This window comes from Rhinolophus hipposideros, assembly GCF_964194185.1.
Source record: "Rhinolophus hipposideros genome assembly, chromosome: 6".
NCBI classification, from domain to species: Eukaryota; Metazoa; Chordata; class Mammalia; order Chiroptera; family Rhinolophidae; genus Rhinolophus; species Rhinolophus hipposideros.
Window position 1 is genome coordinate 100,200,109 of NC_138052.1, and position 18,088 is coordinate 100,218,196.

At 55.8% G+C, this 18,088-nt stretch overlaps 1 protein-coding gene across 3 annotated transcripts in view; it reads right to left on the minus strand.

The window, feature by feature from the left end:
* Positions 1 to 7,918: 7,918 nt before the first annotated feature.
* The window catches only part of NDUFA10 (NADH:ubiquinone oxidoreductase subunit A10), a 32,414-nt gene continuing 22,244 nt past the window's right edge, over positions 7,919 to 18,088 (minus strand). Inside the window, exons 10-11 of one of the 3 annotated variants that reach the window (XM_081052186.1) lie at positions 9,269 to 9,367; positions 7,919 to 8,687 (exon numbers count right to left, since the gene is read on the minus strand). In XM_081052186.1, the coding sequence (XP_080908312.1) occupies positions 9,299 to 9,367 (69 nt within the window). In that variant the 3' untranslated portion in view covers positions 7,919 to 8,687; positions 9,269 to 9,298. Of the gene's footprint in view, positions 8,688 to 8,939; positions 9,368 to 18,088 lie in introns of those variants that run through there. The other 2 variants (XM_081052187.1, XM_081052185.1) reach the window with 2 other exon arrangements.

Here is an 18,088-nt window from a genome sequence, read left to right on the forward strand (position 1 = left end):
ACCCCCCGCGCCTCCCCCAGCCCTTCACCTGCTTCTCTCCACTGTCCCTCTGAGCAGTGCACCTCAAACCCACACCCTCCTCTGACCCTGCGCTTCCCAGCCATTCCCACAACTGAAGGCCACGTCCGCTCACTCACCGTCAGGGACACCTGCCAGATCCCCACACACACGCTGTGGCGACTGGCTGTCCGAGGACGCTCTGTGGGCCGAGCCCCTGCTGCTCGGTCTCCAGCCCGGACTCTCACTGATCCAGCCGCAGCTCCACACCCAGGGCTCCGGCTCCTTCTCGCGCTAGCCCACGGGGAGCCCCAGGGGACCTCTCCGGGGCCGCCTCCCCCCAAGGCCACTGCCTCCACCCGCGGACTTGGGACAGCCCTCTCCTTCCATGTTTGCTCCTGGGCATCTTCCAACACATCCACGGGTGTTTCCCCAAGTTCCATCCTCACTGCACCCTACGCTTAGCAGCCCTCTCATGATGTCAGCCACACCCACGGGGGAGACCCCCAGCCATGTTCTCACCCCAACCACCCCCCACGCCTGCCCCCCCAAGGCCCAGATGGGCGCCGCTGCCCCAACTCGACCACCAACCTGTCATCCCGGCCTCCGAGCCGCCTGCTGTTCCCTTCCCTCGAGAAGCCACCCCCTCTCCTCAGTGAGGTACGGGGGTCGGCCAGAACCAGAGGCAGAGGGCCGGGTCGTCATCACAGCCTCGTCCTTGGACCCTCCTCCAGGACACTTCCCGCCTCCCCACGAGGGGCCACGTAGCCCAACCTTGGGCCCCAGCTCTCGTCTGTGACCAGATGGTCAGCTCAAGGGCCATCTTGGCCAGGCTGCTGTTCCTGTGTGCGGTTCTAATGCTGACCCAGGTGCCGCTGTGACGGTACCTGGCAGGAATGCTGTCAGCAGCTTTTGTGTCACGACCACCCACGATGTGGGTGGGACTCATCCAATCAGTTGAAGGATTGGAACAGGTTTTCCAGAGAAAAAGGAATTCCACTCAAGACAGTGGCACCGAGTCCTGCCTGAACTTCCAGGCTTGCCCTCTCTGGTCTGGTTTCTCTGGGGAACCCAGGACCGGCTCATTCACCAGGCAGATCCTGAGCTGCTGCATGGGCTCCGTGCTGGGTCCGGGGACAGACAGGGAACAGGCCACATCCCCGTCCCACAAGGACACAGAAATACAGTGAACGCACCTGCAGGTCAGGAGGCGCCAGTGCCATGGAGAAAGGGAAGGAAAGCGGAGGGACCGTGGCTGAGGGGGCGCCCTGTCACCGTAGCCCCCGGATGGCGCCTGCCTGTGCCTGTGACCGGTGGACAGGGAGGGAGCAGCACCAGACTCAGGCACCAAGAGGCCTGGGGGCCCCACCCACCAGGGAAACTACACAGCACGGCAATCGATCAGCAGGAGCCCTGTAGATGGTCACAGATGGGTGCAAACGGTGAGAAGTCCCAAACGGATGGGGACAGCATGTGAGTTCCCAAAGCCCCAGGGATCCTGCGTGGGCAGAAAAGTCCATACACTGCACTTTACCTGCTGCCTGGCAGTGGGCATGCCACCCCAAGGGGCTGGCCATGCAAGTGGAGGAGCAGGTGGGTGCAGGTGGGGACAGAGGGGCAGGTGGGGACAGGTGGGGACAGATGGGGCAGAAGGGGACACAGGGGCAAACAGACAGGTGGCAGATGGGGACAGATGGGGACACGGGCCAATGGGGGCAAGTGGGGGCAGACAGGTGCATGAGGTGGAGAAGCCGTCCTCTGGTGGCAATCACCTCCCTGCCCCGCCAGGCTAAGTCCAACTGTCCGCTGGGTCTGTTGTACCTGTGTCTTCCCTAGTGACGCGCTTTGAGGCACAGCCCACGGGACAGCCGCCAAGACCCGTGCTGAGGCAGAACGTCGACCCACGTAGCTGCTGAGTGCCCACAAAAGGGACTGTCACGTTGCAGCACAAACAGCGATGAAGTCCTCTTACCTGCCCAGGACAGGCACTCACACCTTCCACACACGTCCCGAGGGGTCAGTCTGGTGGGTCGCTGCGTGGCCGTGCACCTGGCTCTCTGCTACTTCCGCTCGCACGTCCATCGCTCTCTGCCTAAGCACCAGGGGCTGAGGCCCGGACCTGGACTGTGCCCAGGCACGTACCGCGAGCACCCGGCCGCCGCGTGGCTGCGCCTCGACCTGCTGCCCGGCCCAGGCAGGGCTGAGGATGCGCTCATGGCCGCTCCCCCCGCGCGGGCCTGGACCCTGCGCCTCCCGTCGGGGGCAGGCTCAGACGTGTCGTCACGTGGCGTTTTCTGCACACATTGAGGCAGTGCCACTGCCTGGCAGGAGGCACCTTCTCCATGGGTCCACGAGTCCGTGTGACAGCTGTCCACGACTATGTGACCCCAGTGAAAGCTCTCTCTGAACCCCTCTTTTTTCATCTCATTACAGGTGGTCCTGCTGACGGGGCAGTTAGGGGTTGGGGGGACATAAGCATACAGGAGCGAAGGGGCTCAGGGCCTTCAAGACGCCCCACAGATCAGAGAACGCTGAGTGGGCAGCCAGTTTATGTGGCTTTCACGAGGCCACCCCGTTTCTCTGGGTTGCACGGGATGAGAAGCTGCACCCGCCTGAATTAGGGGCCAGGAGACCCAGGACCCGCCCTCCTTGAGGGGTCAGCCACTAAGGGGTCTCCTCGGGGGCCTGTCAGACACCCAGGGGCCACAGGCTCATGCCCACCTAAAGGCACCTGGCTGCCCGTTGACTTCCTGTTTCCTGTGGCCATCTCGTCTCCCCGAGACATAAGCGTGGACACCGAGGCCCTTGCAAGGCCCCTCCCCCGCCCCGCCCTCTGCACCTGCACCCACCCCCCTGCACCCGCCCCGCCGATGTCACCCCACGGCCCCATGGCTCGTCTTGCCTGCGCCGTTCAGCAGTGTGATTTCAAGTTCTCTGCTATATCCAAAGATTGTTTTAGAATATTCTAGAATACTGCAGAAAAAAAGACTCCTTAGATGGGCAGAATATTAGGCTTCTTTTCTGTTGCACACCCTCGTATGTTACTGAATTCACTGTGCACATCCAACGGCGTGAGTGTGCAAACACACCCACCTGTGCCGAGACGAACGCGACACCATCCCCACCCCAAAGAGCTCGGACAAGGCCAGAGGCACGATGCAGTGACTGGGAGAGCGGGAGGAATGAGTGTCACCAGCCACATCACTGCGCCCCTCTAAGCCCTCCACAGCTCCCCTGGCGCTCAGAGTCCAAACACGCGGTCCCGGAGGCCAGGCTGCCCCTGCCCACCCCACCACCCACGTGCCCAATGTGACCGCCTGCGGTTTCTGAGCAGCACACGCGGCCCACCCCCAGGGCTCTGTGCCTGCACTCTCGTCTAGAACCTTCTCCTCCCAGATGTTCCAGCCCCTGCTCCAGAGACGCCTTCCCCACCCCTCCCGGGGCCTCTTCCTGGTTTCCTACAGCCCGGCTTGGCGTGGCGTCTCTTCCAGGGCTCGGCACTGACCCACCCTATAGCACACGTCTGTCTACGGACGACTTTCCCACTGCATGATTTCCCGGGGCTGCCCTAGTGAAGTAACTGCTTCAGACAACAGGGATCTATTTTCTTCCAGGCTGGGAGGACGGAAGGCGGAGACCACAGAGCCGGCGGGGCCGGTTCCCGCTGAGACCGTGAGGGACAACCTGTCCCGGCCTCTCCAGCTCCTGGGGGCGCACAGTCCTTGGAGCTCCCTGGTTGTAGCACGTCACCCCATTTCTGCCTCTGTGCTCTCCTTTCTCGCAAATGACACTAACCACTGGACCCAGGGCCCACCCTCATCCAGGATGACGCATCTCAAGATCCTTAAATGACATCTGCAAAGACCCTTTCCCGAAACAAGGCCACAGCCACAAGTTCCGTGTGGACATATGATTGGGGGGGGCCACCACTCAGTCGCCACACTGATCTCCCCTCCTCCAGCCGGATCTCTGCAGACTGTTCCCTCCTGGACTTCCAAAGGCCCAACCCGTGTCAGGCGCACACTGGGCGCCCACGTTGACTGAACATAAAGTGAGGAAGCTGAGGGTGGTCCTAGGGTGGCACGCAGGACAGAGACCATCCTGATTGGGTGGCACTGATGTCATCACAGGGTGCTTATTGAGAGCGAGGTGGGAGGGTCAGAGTCAAAGAGCTGTGACGACAGAAGCCGGGTGGCAGGGACGCAAGGAAGGGGCCTGAGCCGAGGAGCGTGGGCATCACCCAGGAGCCGGGAAAGACCTGGCAACAGCGTCCTCCCTGGAGTCTCCGGAAGTCACGAGCCTCAGGCACCTGGAGCTTAGGCCTCCAGCCCCCGAGCCGTGGGGACAGCACCCAGGACACTCCAGTGTCAGTGACGGCCGCATCAGGGAGGTGCGCACAGATCTCCCCTGGGTTCTGCTTCCTGGTGACGGTGCACGAGGCAGTCACACACGGGAGGGCATGGCAGGACCCCCCTCAGAGCCCCAGCCTCCCGGGCCTCGCCCACATTCAGCTCAGAGGGTCAGCAGGCCATGCAAACAGCCTCAGGACAGGGGGCACCCTGACATGGCCAAGGCTTTCGGGTGTGTCCTGTGACACAGCTCGGCAGGGCGTTTCTGGAGGAACTGCACACGTGAAACACTCTGCTTTCAGAACAAAGTCTCTGAGTCCTTCTGAGCTACCGTGGGAGAAGCCGGGGTCCCGTCTTCCCACCTGAATGTCTCAGCCCCATGAGGCTCAGTAACAACAGCGTTCATGGCAGAGGGCATTTTGGGGCAAAAACCCTTTGAATGAGGGCAAGGTAACTCCATACCTCGCTGAGCCTTTAACTTCCCTGTAAACAGCAGTGACGCACGTGGACCGTCAGATGGACAATGACAGCACCCTGGGGGACAGAAAAAAGGCTGTTTTATGCTCATTAAGAGGTCGGAGGTCTTTCAAGTCATTTCTGAGCAGGTAAAAATTATTAGGTTTTTTTTGTGTGTGCTCACAAATGTAAAATTATTACCAGCTGGAAAAAGCCAGCTCTGGTCTGACGGACACGAGTGTGGGTAGGTAATAATTAACTGACAGTGTTGGCTGCGCACTCTGGAAATGTACGTCCTAAGCAGTGTGCCCGGCTGCTGGCGTCACCCACCTGCCCCGCCCCCCCGTCCCACCGCCGTTGCCATGGGCATCTCAGCCACCTGGAGTTTCTGCATCTAAGTGGCATTCTCTCAGCAAGAGTTCCCCTTCTCAGAGTGGATTTGTTTAATTTCAGCTTTGGCTGGTGCGTGGCGAGTTCTTTTGGCTTTTTGTTTCAACAGAAATGAGTTGTTTGCACTGGTCTGCTGAGGAAGAACGCTTCACATTTAAGTACACAAGCGCTGCAGTGCACACGCGGACGCTGCCGGGAGCACAGCAGCTGAGCTGCCTCCAAGTGTCAGGGGGGCCGGGGTGGGGCAGGACAGGAAGGGGCCAGAGGAGGGTGCAGCTGGCTCCCTCAGACAAATCCTGGGAGGAAGGGCTGGGGGCTGGAGAAGAAAGATGACAGGACACTCGAAGGTGTCCAGCCCCGCACCCCACACTGTGATGCCCTCTGACAGAGTGGTTTTGCTTTCGGACCGAGCATTTTCCTGAGTCTCAGGGATGATGTCCAGTCTGAGAACCCGCCCCACAGGGGAGCTGCTCACAGGTGCTTCTGAATGGAGCAGGCTCAACGAGGAATGGTGCCCGTGCCTACGGAACTTGCCTTTGGCGGGGATGATTCTCTGACAGTGCCCTACAGCAGAACACCCACAATGCCATGGCACCCCGGCTCTCCGCTCCTGTTCTGTTCTGTTCTTCCCTGAACGCCACCACCTTGGAGCTACCCACCAGGCACTCACTCTCCCTCCGCGGCCACATGCCCTGGTCTTCCCCCACCTTTCCCAGCCTCAGACGCCGCTGGTGGGGTGCCCTGGGGGTCAGGCCTGCACTTCCTCAGGTGGCACCCATGCCCCGCGGGCGGTGCATTAAGCCTCACAAACACTCCCCATGTGGAAGACTCCATCACCAGTGAAACACACCTGAGGAAAATGCCTTTTCAAAAATTAACAATTGTTTATACCGTCACTAAGCATAGCCTCAGCAGGAGATGTGGGCACCATGAGATGTCAGGTACAAGCCGATGGCTCCCAGAGGCACCGCCACCAGGTCTGTCCAGGGAGCTCCCAAATATGAAAAATGCACTACTGTTCTTATTAAAGCAACTTTGAACTCAGACTTTCAAAACTAGTAAGTCAGCAGTATGGACAAACTTATTTACACACTTACAGATGAAACCTATAGTTTCATCTGGCTTCCTCGAGAAGAATCTCTCAGTAAGCCTCTTTCTGCGATGTCAGCCATGCTGCCAGCCGGGGGGCCATGCTTTGCCTCGGGAAGCATTAGGCTGTTTGGGGAGGAGTTTATAGTTCGGTGGAGTCAGGTGGGGTCCCCAACACGGGGGGGGGCACATTGGAGCCTCCAAACCCAGGCGCCAGGGAGGACCGAGGGCTGCCCAGCCTTTCCGAGAACAACTCTTGGGTCCAGTCATGGACGTGTCACTTGAAATGCACAAAGTATTAGCTGACCCTTTATGACGATGGGGTGACTACTGAGAACCTGGCTCGTGGCTTTCCTAAAGGAAGGCCTCAGGCCCCCCGCTTTCTCTCCTGATGTCAAATCCAGGATCACCGGGCACAAGCTTCCAGTCCCCCGTTCTGACCAGCCATTGCCTCTGCCCACACAAAGCCCAAGGGCATGACAGCAACTGCAGCCTGCTGTCCGCCCCCCGCTGCCAAACCCCAAACCTCGCAGAATGGCCCGGTGGGAGCATGAGCTGTGCTTTCTCACTACATGCTGCTGCCTCCTGCCTAGCCTTTCCAGAAATGGGCAACTGGGAAACAGGCACAGAAAGGGCCCAAGCCGACTGAGGGGGCTTTTGACAAACAAAACGGGCTTTGACGAGAAAGACAAGAGCTTCCTTTGTTTCTGCTGTTACAGAACCCAACACTGAAATTAACTGAAGACACTGCGTAAGCAGAGCTTTCTGGAACACCTGCTTTTGCCCGCTGTGCTCAGGAGCTGCTCAGTGAACACCACCACCAACAGGGGACAGGTGAGGCTAGTGGCCTGCAGGCGGCCCACCAAGGCCAGCCCTGCTTCGCAGATATGGACATAACTGTCTGTAATTCCCTGCAGGAAGCTAAATGTTCTTAGCCTTCTGGTTATCAATTTGAGAGAACGGAAAGGTACGTTAGAGAAAAAGGACTGCTTCCTCCTCGATACAAAACCGTCATGGCCGCACTCACGTGCCCAAGACACCAGACCAGTCCTGCAGCAGGTTCAGTTCTGGACCCCCGGAGCCTCAAATGTTCCAACATGGGCTCTTCAGAAACGTACTTCATTTCCACCTCGGGTTTCTCCCAGGGTTGTAAGCATTCTTGTGACTGAATCACGTGCTGCTCTGAAACTACCAGGACGTGGGGCACCTGCAAAATTTGCTTTTCTCTGCCCACCACTCATGAAACACCAGAAAATGAAACACTGACCCCATGAGCACACACGCCAACGGGAAACGTACACTAGGTCACTTCAAAGGCGGGCCCAGGGTACCGGGGGCCACACCGCGTCAGAGGAGCGATCTCACAAATGCAGGCCAGACACCAGCAGACCTCCCGCTGCTAAGGACACCCTGCCATGTGGACGCTGAAGAAATGGGCCTGCTCCTTGCAGCCAAGACCATGGAACGGCCCGATAAGTAAAGCTGCTTTTCTCCCCCCTCTCTCCTCTCCTTAATGGGTCTGTGAAGTGCGTGCACCAAAACACACAGTGCGCTGGCCCAGCGACTCGCCGCATCAGCCAGCCAGCAAAGCCCTTCGTTTCCGAGTGAAATGCAGCCATTTAAATCTGGACTCCAGCTGAAAAACTGCGGGAAACTTTATTTTCAATTCTTGAAACCCAAAGCAGGAGGGTGTGAGTGGGGGGAGAGACAGAGAGAGACAGAGAGAGGGAAGAATAAAAGAGAAAAGGAGAGGAGAGGAGGCAGGCCGAGGGGGCACAGGCAGGACAGCGTGCTCCATGGCAGGGATGCCTGATGGGACTGTCCCCGGCAGGAAACATGTTCTCTTCCGCCCTGCCCAACACAGAGACCACTGGCCACGTGGCTACTGAGCACCTGAATGGTGGCCAGTGCAACCGAGGAAGTGCATTTTAAACTGCATTTAATTCATTTGCATTTAATAGTCACGTGTGGCGAGGAGCTACCATACTGAACACAGTGGATGGAGCTCTAGTCAAAACTCGCGTAATTCACAACTTACAGCTGAACTGAGCTCACGTGCTCAAGTCTACAATTAGCTTGTAGGAAATTTTACTTTTTCTAAGTTTTCAATAGAAGTGAATACGGAAATGTGATTTTCTCTCACTAGTCTTTTTGGTTGACAACTTGAGTTTTAGGTAATAAAGACCACATGTATCACTTTGATTTTACATTTTATCCCATCGACAGTCTAAGCTCCAATCCCCCTTCAGAGGAAGGAATTATAAGACCAGCCGACGCTGGCCACCACACGAGGCTTCCAAAATTTCTTTTAAAACAAATACGCCATTCTCTAAATCGGTGGTACTTTCTTCCTGTCTTTGGTATTTCCTTTTCACTCTTCTTCCTTTTCTCTAATACAGAAGATTGCTAAAACAAACAGAATAAATGTTTCAGAAAACCTCATTTTCAGTCTTAATAATGTGTCTGAATGAGACCACAGCACATGACAGCTAACGGTGAGTGAACTTTGCATGTGCACACACACACACACATGCACACGCACACACACGCACACGCATGTACACACGCGCACACACACACGCACACGAACATGCACACACACACACACACACGAGCGTGTGACGTGCACGGCGCAAGCTCAGGGACAACGCAGACGAGGGCCGCAGAAAGGCTGTATTTGTCCACATCTGCAGAAGCAATGTACGAGCCCTGCACACCATAGCACACGGTGAGCAATGGAACACTCCCAGTGACAGCTGGTCTTCTGTAGCAGAACCTATCATTTTTCCCAGTTATCACTACAGATCATTCCAAAATAAAACGAGAAAATCCCACATCCTTTTAAGAGAAAGATGCTTCCTTCCACCTGACGACACGACAGGGCTTTGTGCCATTTCTTCCACTGCGACTGTCGGATCATCCCTCACCCACCCACCCCCCAATTTTAAAGCTACATGGAGTCAGCAGGCTGGCAGCTTCCTCGTCACCGTGAAGCAGCTTTGGTGGAGGGCGGTCCGTCACTTCAGCCAGATCCACTTGTCACCCACGTCCGCATTATACCCAGGGCTGTACCTGCGGCCTGGCAGCTGTGGGAGGGAAGCAAGCCATGATCACCATCGGTTTACAGCCCAGCTCACCCGCAGCTGCCCCGTCCATCCTTCCTCCACCGGCCCCTGCAAAGAAAGCACAACTCTGCCTGCAGGGGCTTCCAGCCAGCGGAAGGCGCTATAAACGCAACCAGCCTGTGTTCCCACTTGTCAGGAGGTAACAAGTGCTTGACAACTGGAGGTGGGGTCAGCCACCCAGGCATTGGAGACAGCAAGCTCCATCTTTCCGTGTTTCCCCAAAAATAAGACCTAGCCAGACAATCAGCTCTAATGCATCTTTTGGAGCAAAAATTAATGTAAGACTGGGTCTTATATAAGACCAGGTATGACATGATACGATATGATGATATGATGTAATACCGGGTCTCATTAATGTTTACTCCAAAAGACGCATTAGAGCTGATGGTCCAGCTAGGTCTTATTTTCGGGGAAACACGGTAGCGCTGACCATCACAACAGAACCATTAACCTGGAAAAGCCACTGATGAGTCAGCTGAGATCTGTGTGAGGCCCGGGCCTGGCTGGGACAGTGGGAGCACCGGCCGAGGGTAACACAGAGCCGCTCCAGTGGGTGTGGGCAGCCAGGGACGCACAGGGGGCAGAGTGACCCTGCGCCAGGCAGGACAGGGCTGTCACAGCAGCAGTGGGCTGGGAGCACAGCTGTCTCAGCCCCAGGCTCCTCCCACTGGTGTGGAGCAGTGGCCCAGGTGGCACAGGACGCAGTTCAGCCTCACAGGCGGACCTGCAGCAGCCAAGCGAGACTATTTCTGGCAGCACCGAGTGTTCCCACAGGCAGAGGCGTCTGTGTGAGCACAGTGACCGCGGGCTTTGATGGCTGGTCCTAACGGGCAGGACCTGCTCCCGGGGAGGGCAGCCTCTCACCACGGAACTGTGGGGGCTACAGAAGACCGGAAGTGGCAGGAACGAGTGAGGCCGGCCTTTCTGTGCTCTGGTGATTCCGACAGGCATGAGGGGTTGTTGGGCCAGAGGCTGTAGGTCCCGCCATGTGTGGGGCCGTCACGACTACCACCTGCACCTGCGTCCACGGCCTCAAGGCTCAGGACGCCCTGGGGAACAGACAAGCAGGAGCAGGGGGAGGGGCAGTTGGTTCCCCAGGGTGGTGAGCGTCCAGCCGGGCTATGCACACAGAGTGGGAGCAGAGGCACAGCACCTCCCCACAGCCGAGAGGGAGACGATGCCATGTCAGTCGGCGAGGGTGCCCGGGGGCCCGTGAGAAAGGAGGTCAGGCGAGAGGGGTGGAGGAGGGCTGAGCAGGCCAGAGGAGGCTGAAGACAGGGTGGCGGCCATGACACGATGGGACTCAAGCCCAGTGAGGACTGAGAAAGGGTCACTGGCTCTGGCATGAGGACAAGAGGACGGTGGAGAAGAGACCGTAGTTCCTGGGGGAGGAGACACCGGGGGTCACTAAGGGGAGGATGACGAGGATGGGCTGCTTTCGGGAAGGTGGCCTGCGCACGCGTGTGTGGAGGGGTGGTGGGCAGAGCCTCTCTATGGGGGGCTGTTAGGCAGCATGACGGCCCCAAACATGTCTACGCCCTAACCCTCAGAACCTGGGACTCCGTGACTGCACAAGGTTTACGCCGAGGACCGTGAGGCGGGAAGGTCACCCTGGATCAGCCAGGTGGGCCCAGGGTCACTGGGAGGGCCCTACGGGGGGACGGTCAGAGACGTGACCACCGAAGCAGAGGTGGGGACACGGGCCCAGGAACGCAGGCAGCCTCTAGAGGCCGGAAAGGGAAAGGTGCCTCCATGACTCTGTACTTGTCCCCCGGACCACGTGAGGTGCACAACGCTGGGCTCGCAGTGGCTCAGGGTGGTTCGTTACAGGAACTCAGGCAGGCACGTCCTGCTTTCCTGACGGGACACACCTGGCATGTCTGTACCCGCAGAAGAAGGAAGTGAGAGATGGCAGCCATCCCGCGGCGGGAGGGAAGAAGGAAGAAGGGAGGCCAGAGAGCTGCAGCCCCGGCCGAGGCTCGGCCCGGCCCGGTCTCTCCCAGCCATGAAATACCCAGCAAACTAATATTAAAACAACCGCTGTAGCAAGAAAGTTGGTCCTACCAGAAAGCGATTTCCTTTTATCTGAAGGACCGAGCACAGCACAGGCAGTTCCATCCTAGTGAAAGTCCTCTCAGAGGCTTTCAGGTCCCGCGGGCCGGCCTGCAGCTCCGCAGACGCCCTGGGTTGGCGTTTCCAGGTGCCACCTAACACTGGTGGCCCGGCTGGCCATCACAGCCACACCTGCTCTTCCTGAAATGCTTTTCCCGAGCAGGTTCCTCTGCCACTAAATGGTGCCCATCTGCATGAGCCTCTCCTGGTGCTGACAGTGAGCCACACCCTTCTCAGAACTCCCGGGTCATCAGCTCTGCCTTTGGGACTCATCCTGAAGTGACACCCAGCACTCCCTCAGGAGCTTCTGACACCAGCGGGCAGTCTGCGGTCCCACGACCAGCAATGACCATCTGCTGCGATCCTGACAACGTGAGCTGGGCAGGGGTCAGGGCGTCTCTACTGCAAAAAGGAGAAGAGAAGTGACTTGCCCAGAGCCACCTGGCTGGCAAGGCTGACACTCGAGCCCGGACACTCTGGTCATCAAGTCACAAATCCTTTCTCCACAATGCCACACAAATATCAGCGGAATCAAATGGCAACTCAGCTCGCTGCCAATGTCTGGGAATAACGCAATGGCATTGCCTCCCAATCACGTGCTGCCTCTACCAGGTGTTACTGGACCCTGTCCGCCCGTGGTGAGTCGGTCCGTCAGAATACCTGAGCCACGCTGCTCCATGTCCTGCACAGGCCCCCAGCCCAGGCGGCTGGTGCACTGTTCTCCACGACCTTCTACAGGTACCCAAGTCATGCCATCGTGTGGCACTCACACTTCCTACTGTCCCCTTGGGACAGTCCCCGGCGCTCAGTTCCTAGGTCGAGTTCTCCCAGAGGCCTAAAGTCCATGTGCCGATGCCAGCATGAACTCCTTCCCTGGTCACTGTAAAGGCGAAAGCTAAGAAAGGATGACATGAACCCTGCCGCCTGGAGCGGCGGCGCTGCACTGGGGAGCAAGCGGCTCCCAGCAGGCACGACGGCCTCTGCGCTCCAGGTGCTCTGGGGGGACTAAAACTACCGGATGACCCTGGGGGGACGTGGGGATCCCAATTTCCAAAGCCCATTATTACACATAAGTGCTAATGGGCGCTGCTAGGAATTTTTCATCAGTTTTAAAGAAGAGCATTGTAGAAATTGTTTATTAAAGTCACTTCTTTGATACACAATTTCCTCAATTTTCCACTAATGTTAAGCATAAAGCAAGTGTAACAAAACTGAAGTCAGCTTTCACAAGACACCTCATTTCTCCAGTCAATTGTCAAAAACCATCTTTTTTTAAAAAAAAAAACAAGTGCCTCTATGTTTAACATGTAAACCCCACAGCCTATTACAGCAGACCTGGCCATGAGCCCACGGTATCATACACTTGACATGTCTCCACCCTGCTTCGCTCAGATCAGCTGTGCATACAGGAAAGCTCCTAACTCACACACTGGGCTCAATACCTGAAAACAGTCAACTTTCTAAAATTCTAAAGTGATGCCCGAACGCAGAGCAAAGGCGGGCACTCCTGGTTTGTTAGCCTGCGTGTCAGCTGTGATGCCACTCACACCAGCTGACCTCTAGAGACCTCAGGACACTGCACTCACGCACAAACCGACGCACCCGTGGAGTCTACCTTTATGGTAATTTTCCTCTCTACGGGATATCAGCTGGTCATTTCCTGTACGTGTAAACATAAGCAGCCGGACGGCAGACTAAGGCTGCCTTTCCGCTTGAGGTCCTCCCTCCCTCGGAGCAGGCAGACAGAGGCAGGGCCGACCTGCCGGCTCTCAGCCCTCACGACCAGGGGCTGACTGCTGTGCATTTACTCCCACAGCCTTTTCACTTCTAACCCAAGACGCTGTGTTTTAACATAAAACAAGATACCAACTTAAGGTCTCGGGTTTGAAAGTCAAGAGGAAATTTAAAACAACCCAATTGATCTTAATGTTTTTCTGTTTACTGCAAGTTCGTCTTTATTAAAGAGAGTTCATAAACGCAAGAACACAGTGTTCACAGATTAAAATGATGAAACGTCTCTATTTTTGAAAATGGTAAAGAAGGACTTGATACTGGGAATGGAAACCACTTGTGTTGGTAAAGAAGTAACAGCAGGGGAGAGAAGAGATGACCCTGTTGGTGGCAGCTGTCTGGGCCACGCGCAGACTCACCGAGGCTCAGGGACAGCATCCGGTCGCCTTCAGCTGAAGGGGCAGATGGGTAAAGTGGAACCAACTCAGTGCGTCCGCACCAACGGAGGGCTGCACAGAATGAAACGTGACTGCAAACTGTCTGGGAAAGGACTTTAAAAAGTTAGCGGGAGTCCTGCCTGCAGTCAGCATTTACATGAATGTTTAAAGAGTCAATTCCAATTACAGGATGGGGGTGTGAATAAAAACATGCTGATAAATATTCCTGAGTCCAGGTACTCTTGCCCCTCTGCAAACGTCACTGTAGGTGAAAACTACCTGCTGAGTGGAAAGTGACTACATGTCAAATATTGAGGTGACATGTCTGGACGCTGTGTCTGCAATGTCAGCTCAGCAGCGAGCAGCAGGCATCACTCCTCGTCACACCTAGTGCTCCCCACACGCCTGAGGACGTGTCCTGGACACAATTCTCGGACTGTAACAGGAAACAACTCTTTCATCAGCCAGGGTTCCTTCTATGCCTTGAGGGTTGGGGATTTGTTGAATTCTCCACCCCACGGGTTCCCTGAGCAAAGAGACACACATAGCTTTCACCTCAGATCCTCTGCAGAATGGACCCAGCAACACCAGCACCAAACAGATGCTCAGAGCATTAAGAAAAGCAGGAGCCTTCCACCTCCAGCACAACAGCAGTCCCGAGACCCTGAGAAACCTCTGGGAATGCTTTTAAACGCATTGCTGAGTTCTGCAGATCACGGGCTACAAATGAGCTGTGCGTTGAAACCAGAGTGGTGAGCAGACGCCTCAGTGCCCTGGGGACATCTGCAGAGTGCTGGGAGGCGGCAGGCCAGCCACTTCGTGCACGCGGGGCGCAGAACTGTGACAGGCTTCTCTACAGAAGTGCGGCTCGCGAAGGCAGACCCTCAGCCACCTGTGCATGGAGGGCTTCCAGCTGTAGCCTGAGCTCACACAGGTGTGGGCCCAGTTTCACTACCTCCGGGCCAGAACCCCACAGGTAAACAAAGAACCAAACCCTGGTTGTCCGGCAGTCGCAGGGCTGGCGGCAGCAAGCAGACCTCTCAGGGGTAGAACTGCCAGAGTCAGCAGACCAACCACACAGACGCCCAGTGAATGGCACATCTGGACGCCCTTAAAGCAATGTTTGCTGTTATCTGAATTCAGACTGAACTGGGCGTCCTGTACGTAGGAGGGGCTCACTCAGTAAATGCCCACAGAATGAGAACTGTGTCAAAAGCTCCAAAATGCAGGAGGTCAGCCACCACGTACGCACCACAGGGAACAGTGACAAAGTCAGGCAGCCCTGCAAACCAACACTGCCAGATGAAGGAGATAAAGTGACTATGTTTAAGATGTTTAAAAAGGAGAAGCAACTGACAGTATAAGCAGGGTACAAATGAGATCCTCTCAACAAGATTTAGAAAGCACTGGCTTAACTGTAAGGGAATTTCAATCCAGTCCCGTCTTGGTCAAACTATAAAACCCCAAGACAGAGCAGAAAGGTCCTAAAAGACGAAGGAAGACGACAATGCTAATTGTAAAAAACAAAGGTCAACACACTATTTCTTTTGCCAAGAATTAGAAGTGCTATTAAACGACTGAATCCATAATGAAAGTCCAGTGACAGTCCCATCAGTCAATCCTTCTGACACTGAAGGAAGAAGCAGTCACTGCACATCGTGGTCAAACTTTCCAGAGAATAAAAACAAGGACCCGCCTCCACTGAGTGGTTGGTGCCAGCAGAACCCTGATAATAAAAACTGACACGGGGGCCGGCCCGGTGGCTCGGGTGGTTAGAGCTCCTCCGTGCTCCTCACTCCGAAGGCTGCCGGTTCGATTCCCGCATGGGCCAGTGGGCTCAACCACAAGGTTGCCGGTTCTACTCCCGCAAGGGATGGTGGGCTGCACCCACTGCAACTACCAACGGCAACTGGACCTGGAGCTGAGCTGCGCCCTCCACAACTAAGACTGACAGGACAACAACTTGACTTGGAAAAAAGTCCTGGAAGTACACACTGTTCCTCAATAAAGTCCTGTTCCCCTTCTCCAGTAAAATCTTTTTTAAAAAAATACTGACACAGATATGGAGAAAGGAAAATTCTCCTCCCATCTGTCAAGAATGTAGACACAAAAATCCTGAACTGAGCGTGTAAATGAGGTTCAGCTACAGAGGAGCATAACACACACAGGTGGGACTCATTCCAGAAAATCAAGGTTGTATCAAGGTTGTGGTCTCACGTGAGAAAATCCCATCACTGTCACGGACCACAGTGAACAGAAAAGGAGAAGCAGCAGGGCACAGCATGTGACACGAGTCACTACCCCCGCCTGGTAGAAATCCTCGGGACAGCCCGAGTAAAATGGAACGTCCTTCACCTGAGAAAGAGCATCCACAATTAACTCGGCAAACATGACCCGTAATGGGGACGCGCAGAAAGCCATCTCCAGGAGACGGGACACAAGACAGGCGACCGTGGTACCAGTTCTACATTACCAGGGACCAGACTGCTCCCTAGCGTATCAAAGCAGGAGAAGTGAAAGGGTGTGCGTGGAGGTCAGAGGGTCAAACTGTCAGTATTTGCCGGCACGTACCTACCTTTTCATATAACGGACTTTTAAATGCCCATTTTTCCATACAGACTTAACGTTGGAAACTTGCTGTGTTTCCATACTGTCATTATGGTGGCCTGGCTGTTGGCAGTTCATTACAGCAGTGAGCTGGGGCACCTGGAGGCTGACACCCGGGCCATCAGCTCTCCTATGGCACATCTGGCTGCCCGTGGCTCGGAGCACACTGCTCGGCCCCTCCAGTGCCCTTGTACGTGCACATGCACACGTCACAACAGTACACCCCACCCGATTACCAGGCGAGACCAGGCATCTCGCCCACCCTGGGCATGGCTCCGCCTTCTCTGGGGGTCATCTGGCTCACACTTTCTTGCTTATTCAACCTGTATTTTATAAACACATCCATTAAAGAGGAAATGAAATTTCTACCGACCGAGCAGTCCCCCTCTTACAAAGACAATGAATGAAAACAACATACACCCAAATGGAAGCTCCACGAGGACAGTGCCTCAATGGTTTTCTGCTGCACTCCCACCCCTAACCCTCTTCCATTCTCTCTCTGTACATCCTGCCAGAGAGCTGCCCAGCGCTGTGACTTCCAGTGTCCATCACACGCTGAGGACTCCTAAATTTATATTTAGGAGTCACGTACTTCCCAGCTCCAAACTCAGTATACAAAGCACCTCCTCGGCGTCGCGTCCGGCTCTCACACGACCACGTCCTACCGTGTACTGAGCATTGCACACCTACCGTGTCCAGCAGTGAGCCCTTGACGTCCCCTGAAGCCTGTACCTCTGTGCCTTCCACTCGGGACCAATCCCAACCCCCGAGCGCTGCTGCCTGAGCCCAAACCTTGAAGTCAGCTGGCTGCTTTCTCTCACTTTCCAATACAACATCTCAGCAGATTTTAGTGCTTCTATCCATAATGTGACCACTTTTCAGAGTTCCTGTGCTAACTGCCATCCAAGCTACCATCACCTCTCACTGAGCATGCCTGGAATAGCTCCCAGCTCCTCGCCCTGCCCCCGCCCTCCCGAGCTAGCAGCCCTTCGTCTTGCCCACACCCTGCACAGGCCAGGAGGCCTCCGCCACCTCTTCCTCACTACTGGTCCCCTCTCCCCTTCCCTCCCTCTGCTCCAGCCACAGTGGCCTCCTTCCTGGGTCCGGAATGCGCTGCAATTTCTCTCCTCACCTGTGCGTGGAGGCCTCTCCCCCATCACCCCTTCTGCAGCTCTGCCCACACCCACTTCCCATGAGGCCTTCTGGGGCCACAACCAAGACCTTCTAAATTCAGCTCCCACCTCCCTTCCGGGGATTTAACTGTCTCCACGGCACCTGTCACCACCATTTACCAAATTCTTGGTTTTGCCTGTGTTCCTTCCACAGTGACATAAGCTCCATAAGGGCAGGGATCTTGCTGTCTTAGGGGCTGCTGTCCCTGTAGTGCTCAGGACAGGTCTGGCACCTCGTACGCACTCAGCAAATGTTTAGTGGGATGGAGAAGTGAACTAATGAACCAAAGGCACAAATACGTGAACGAACAAGACCAAGGAGCCTGGCTGCTGCTGAGTGCGGCCACTCGGGTCCCCTGAGGTCACCTCCCACTCAGGTCACAGCTGCATACCCGCAGGCTACTGCCTACGTCACAAAATCTGAAGGCCGTTTTTATATAAATTTATTTGAAAACTGTCCACCAGTAGTACAAGTGGAAGGGCAGTCCATTCCTAAACAACAGAGCCGGAGAGAACTGCAGAAACAAAGCTCTGTTACCAATTCCAGCCACACATCAGTGACTGCAGAATTCCTCAGCCTGCTGCCTGCTGCATCCCTGTTTAAAAGTGAGATCATCACAAGG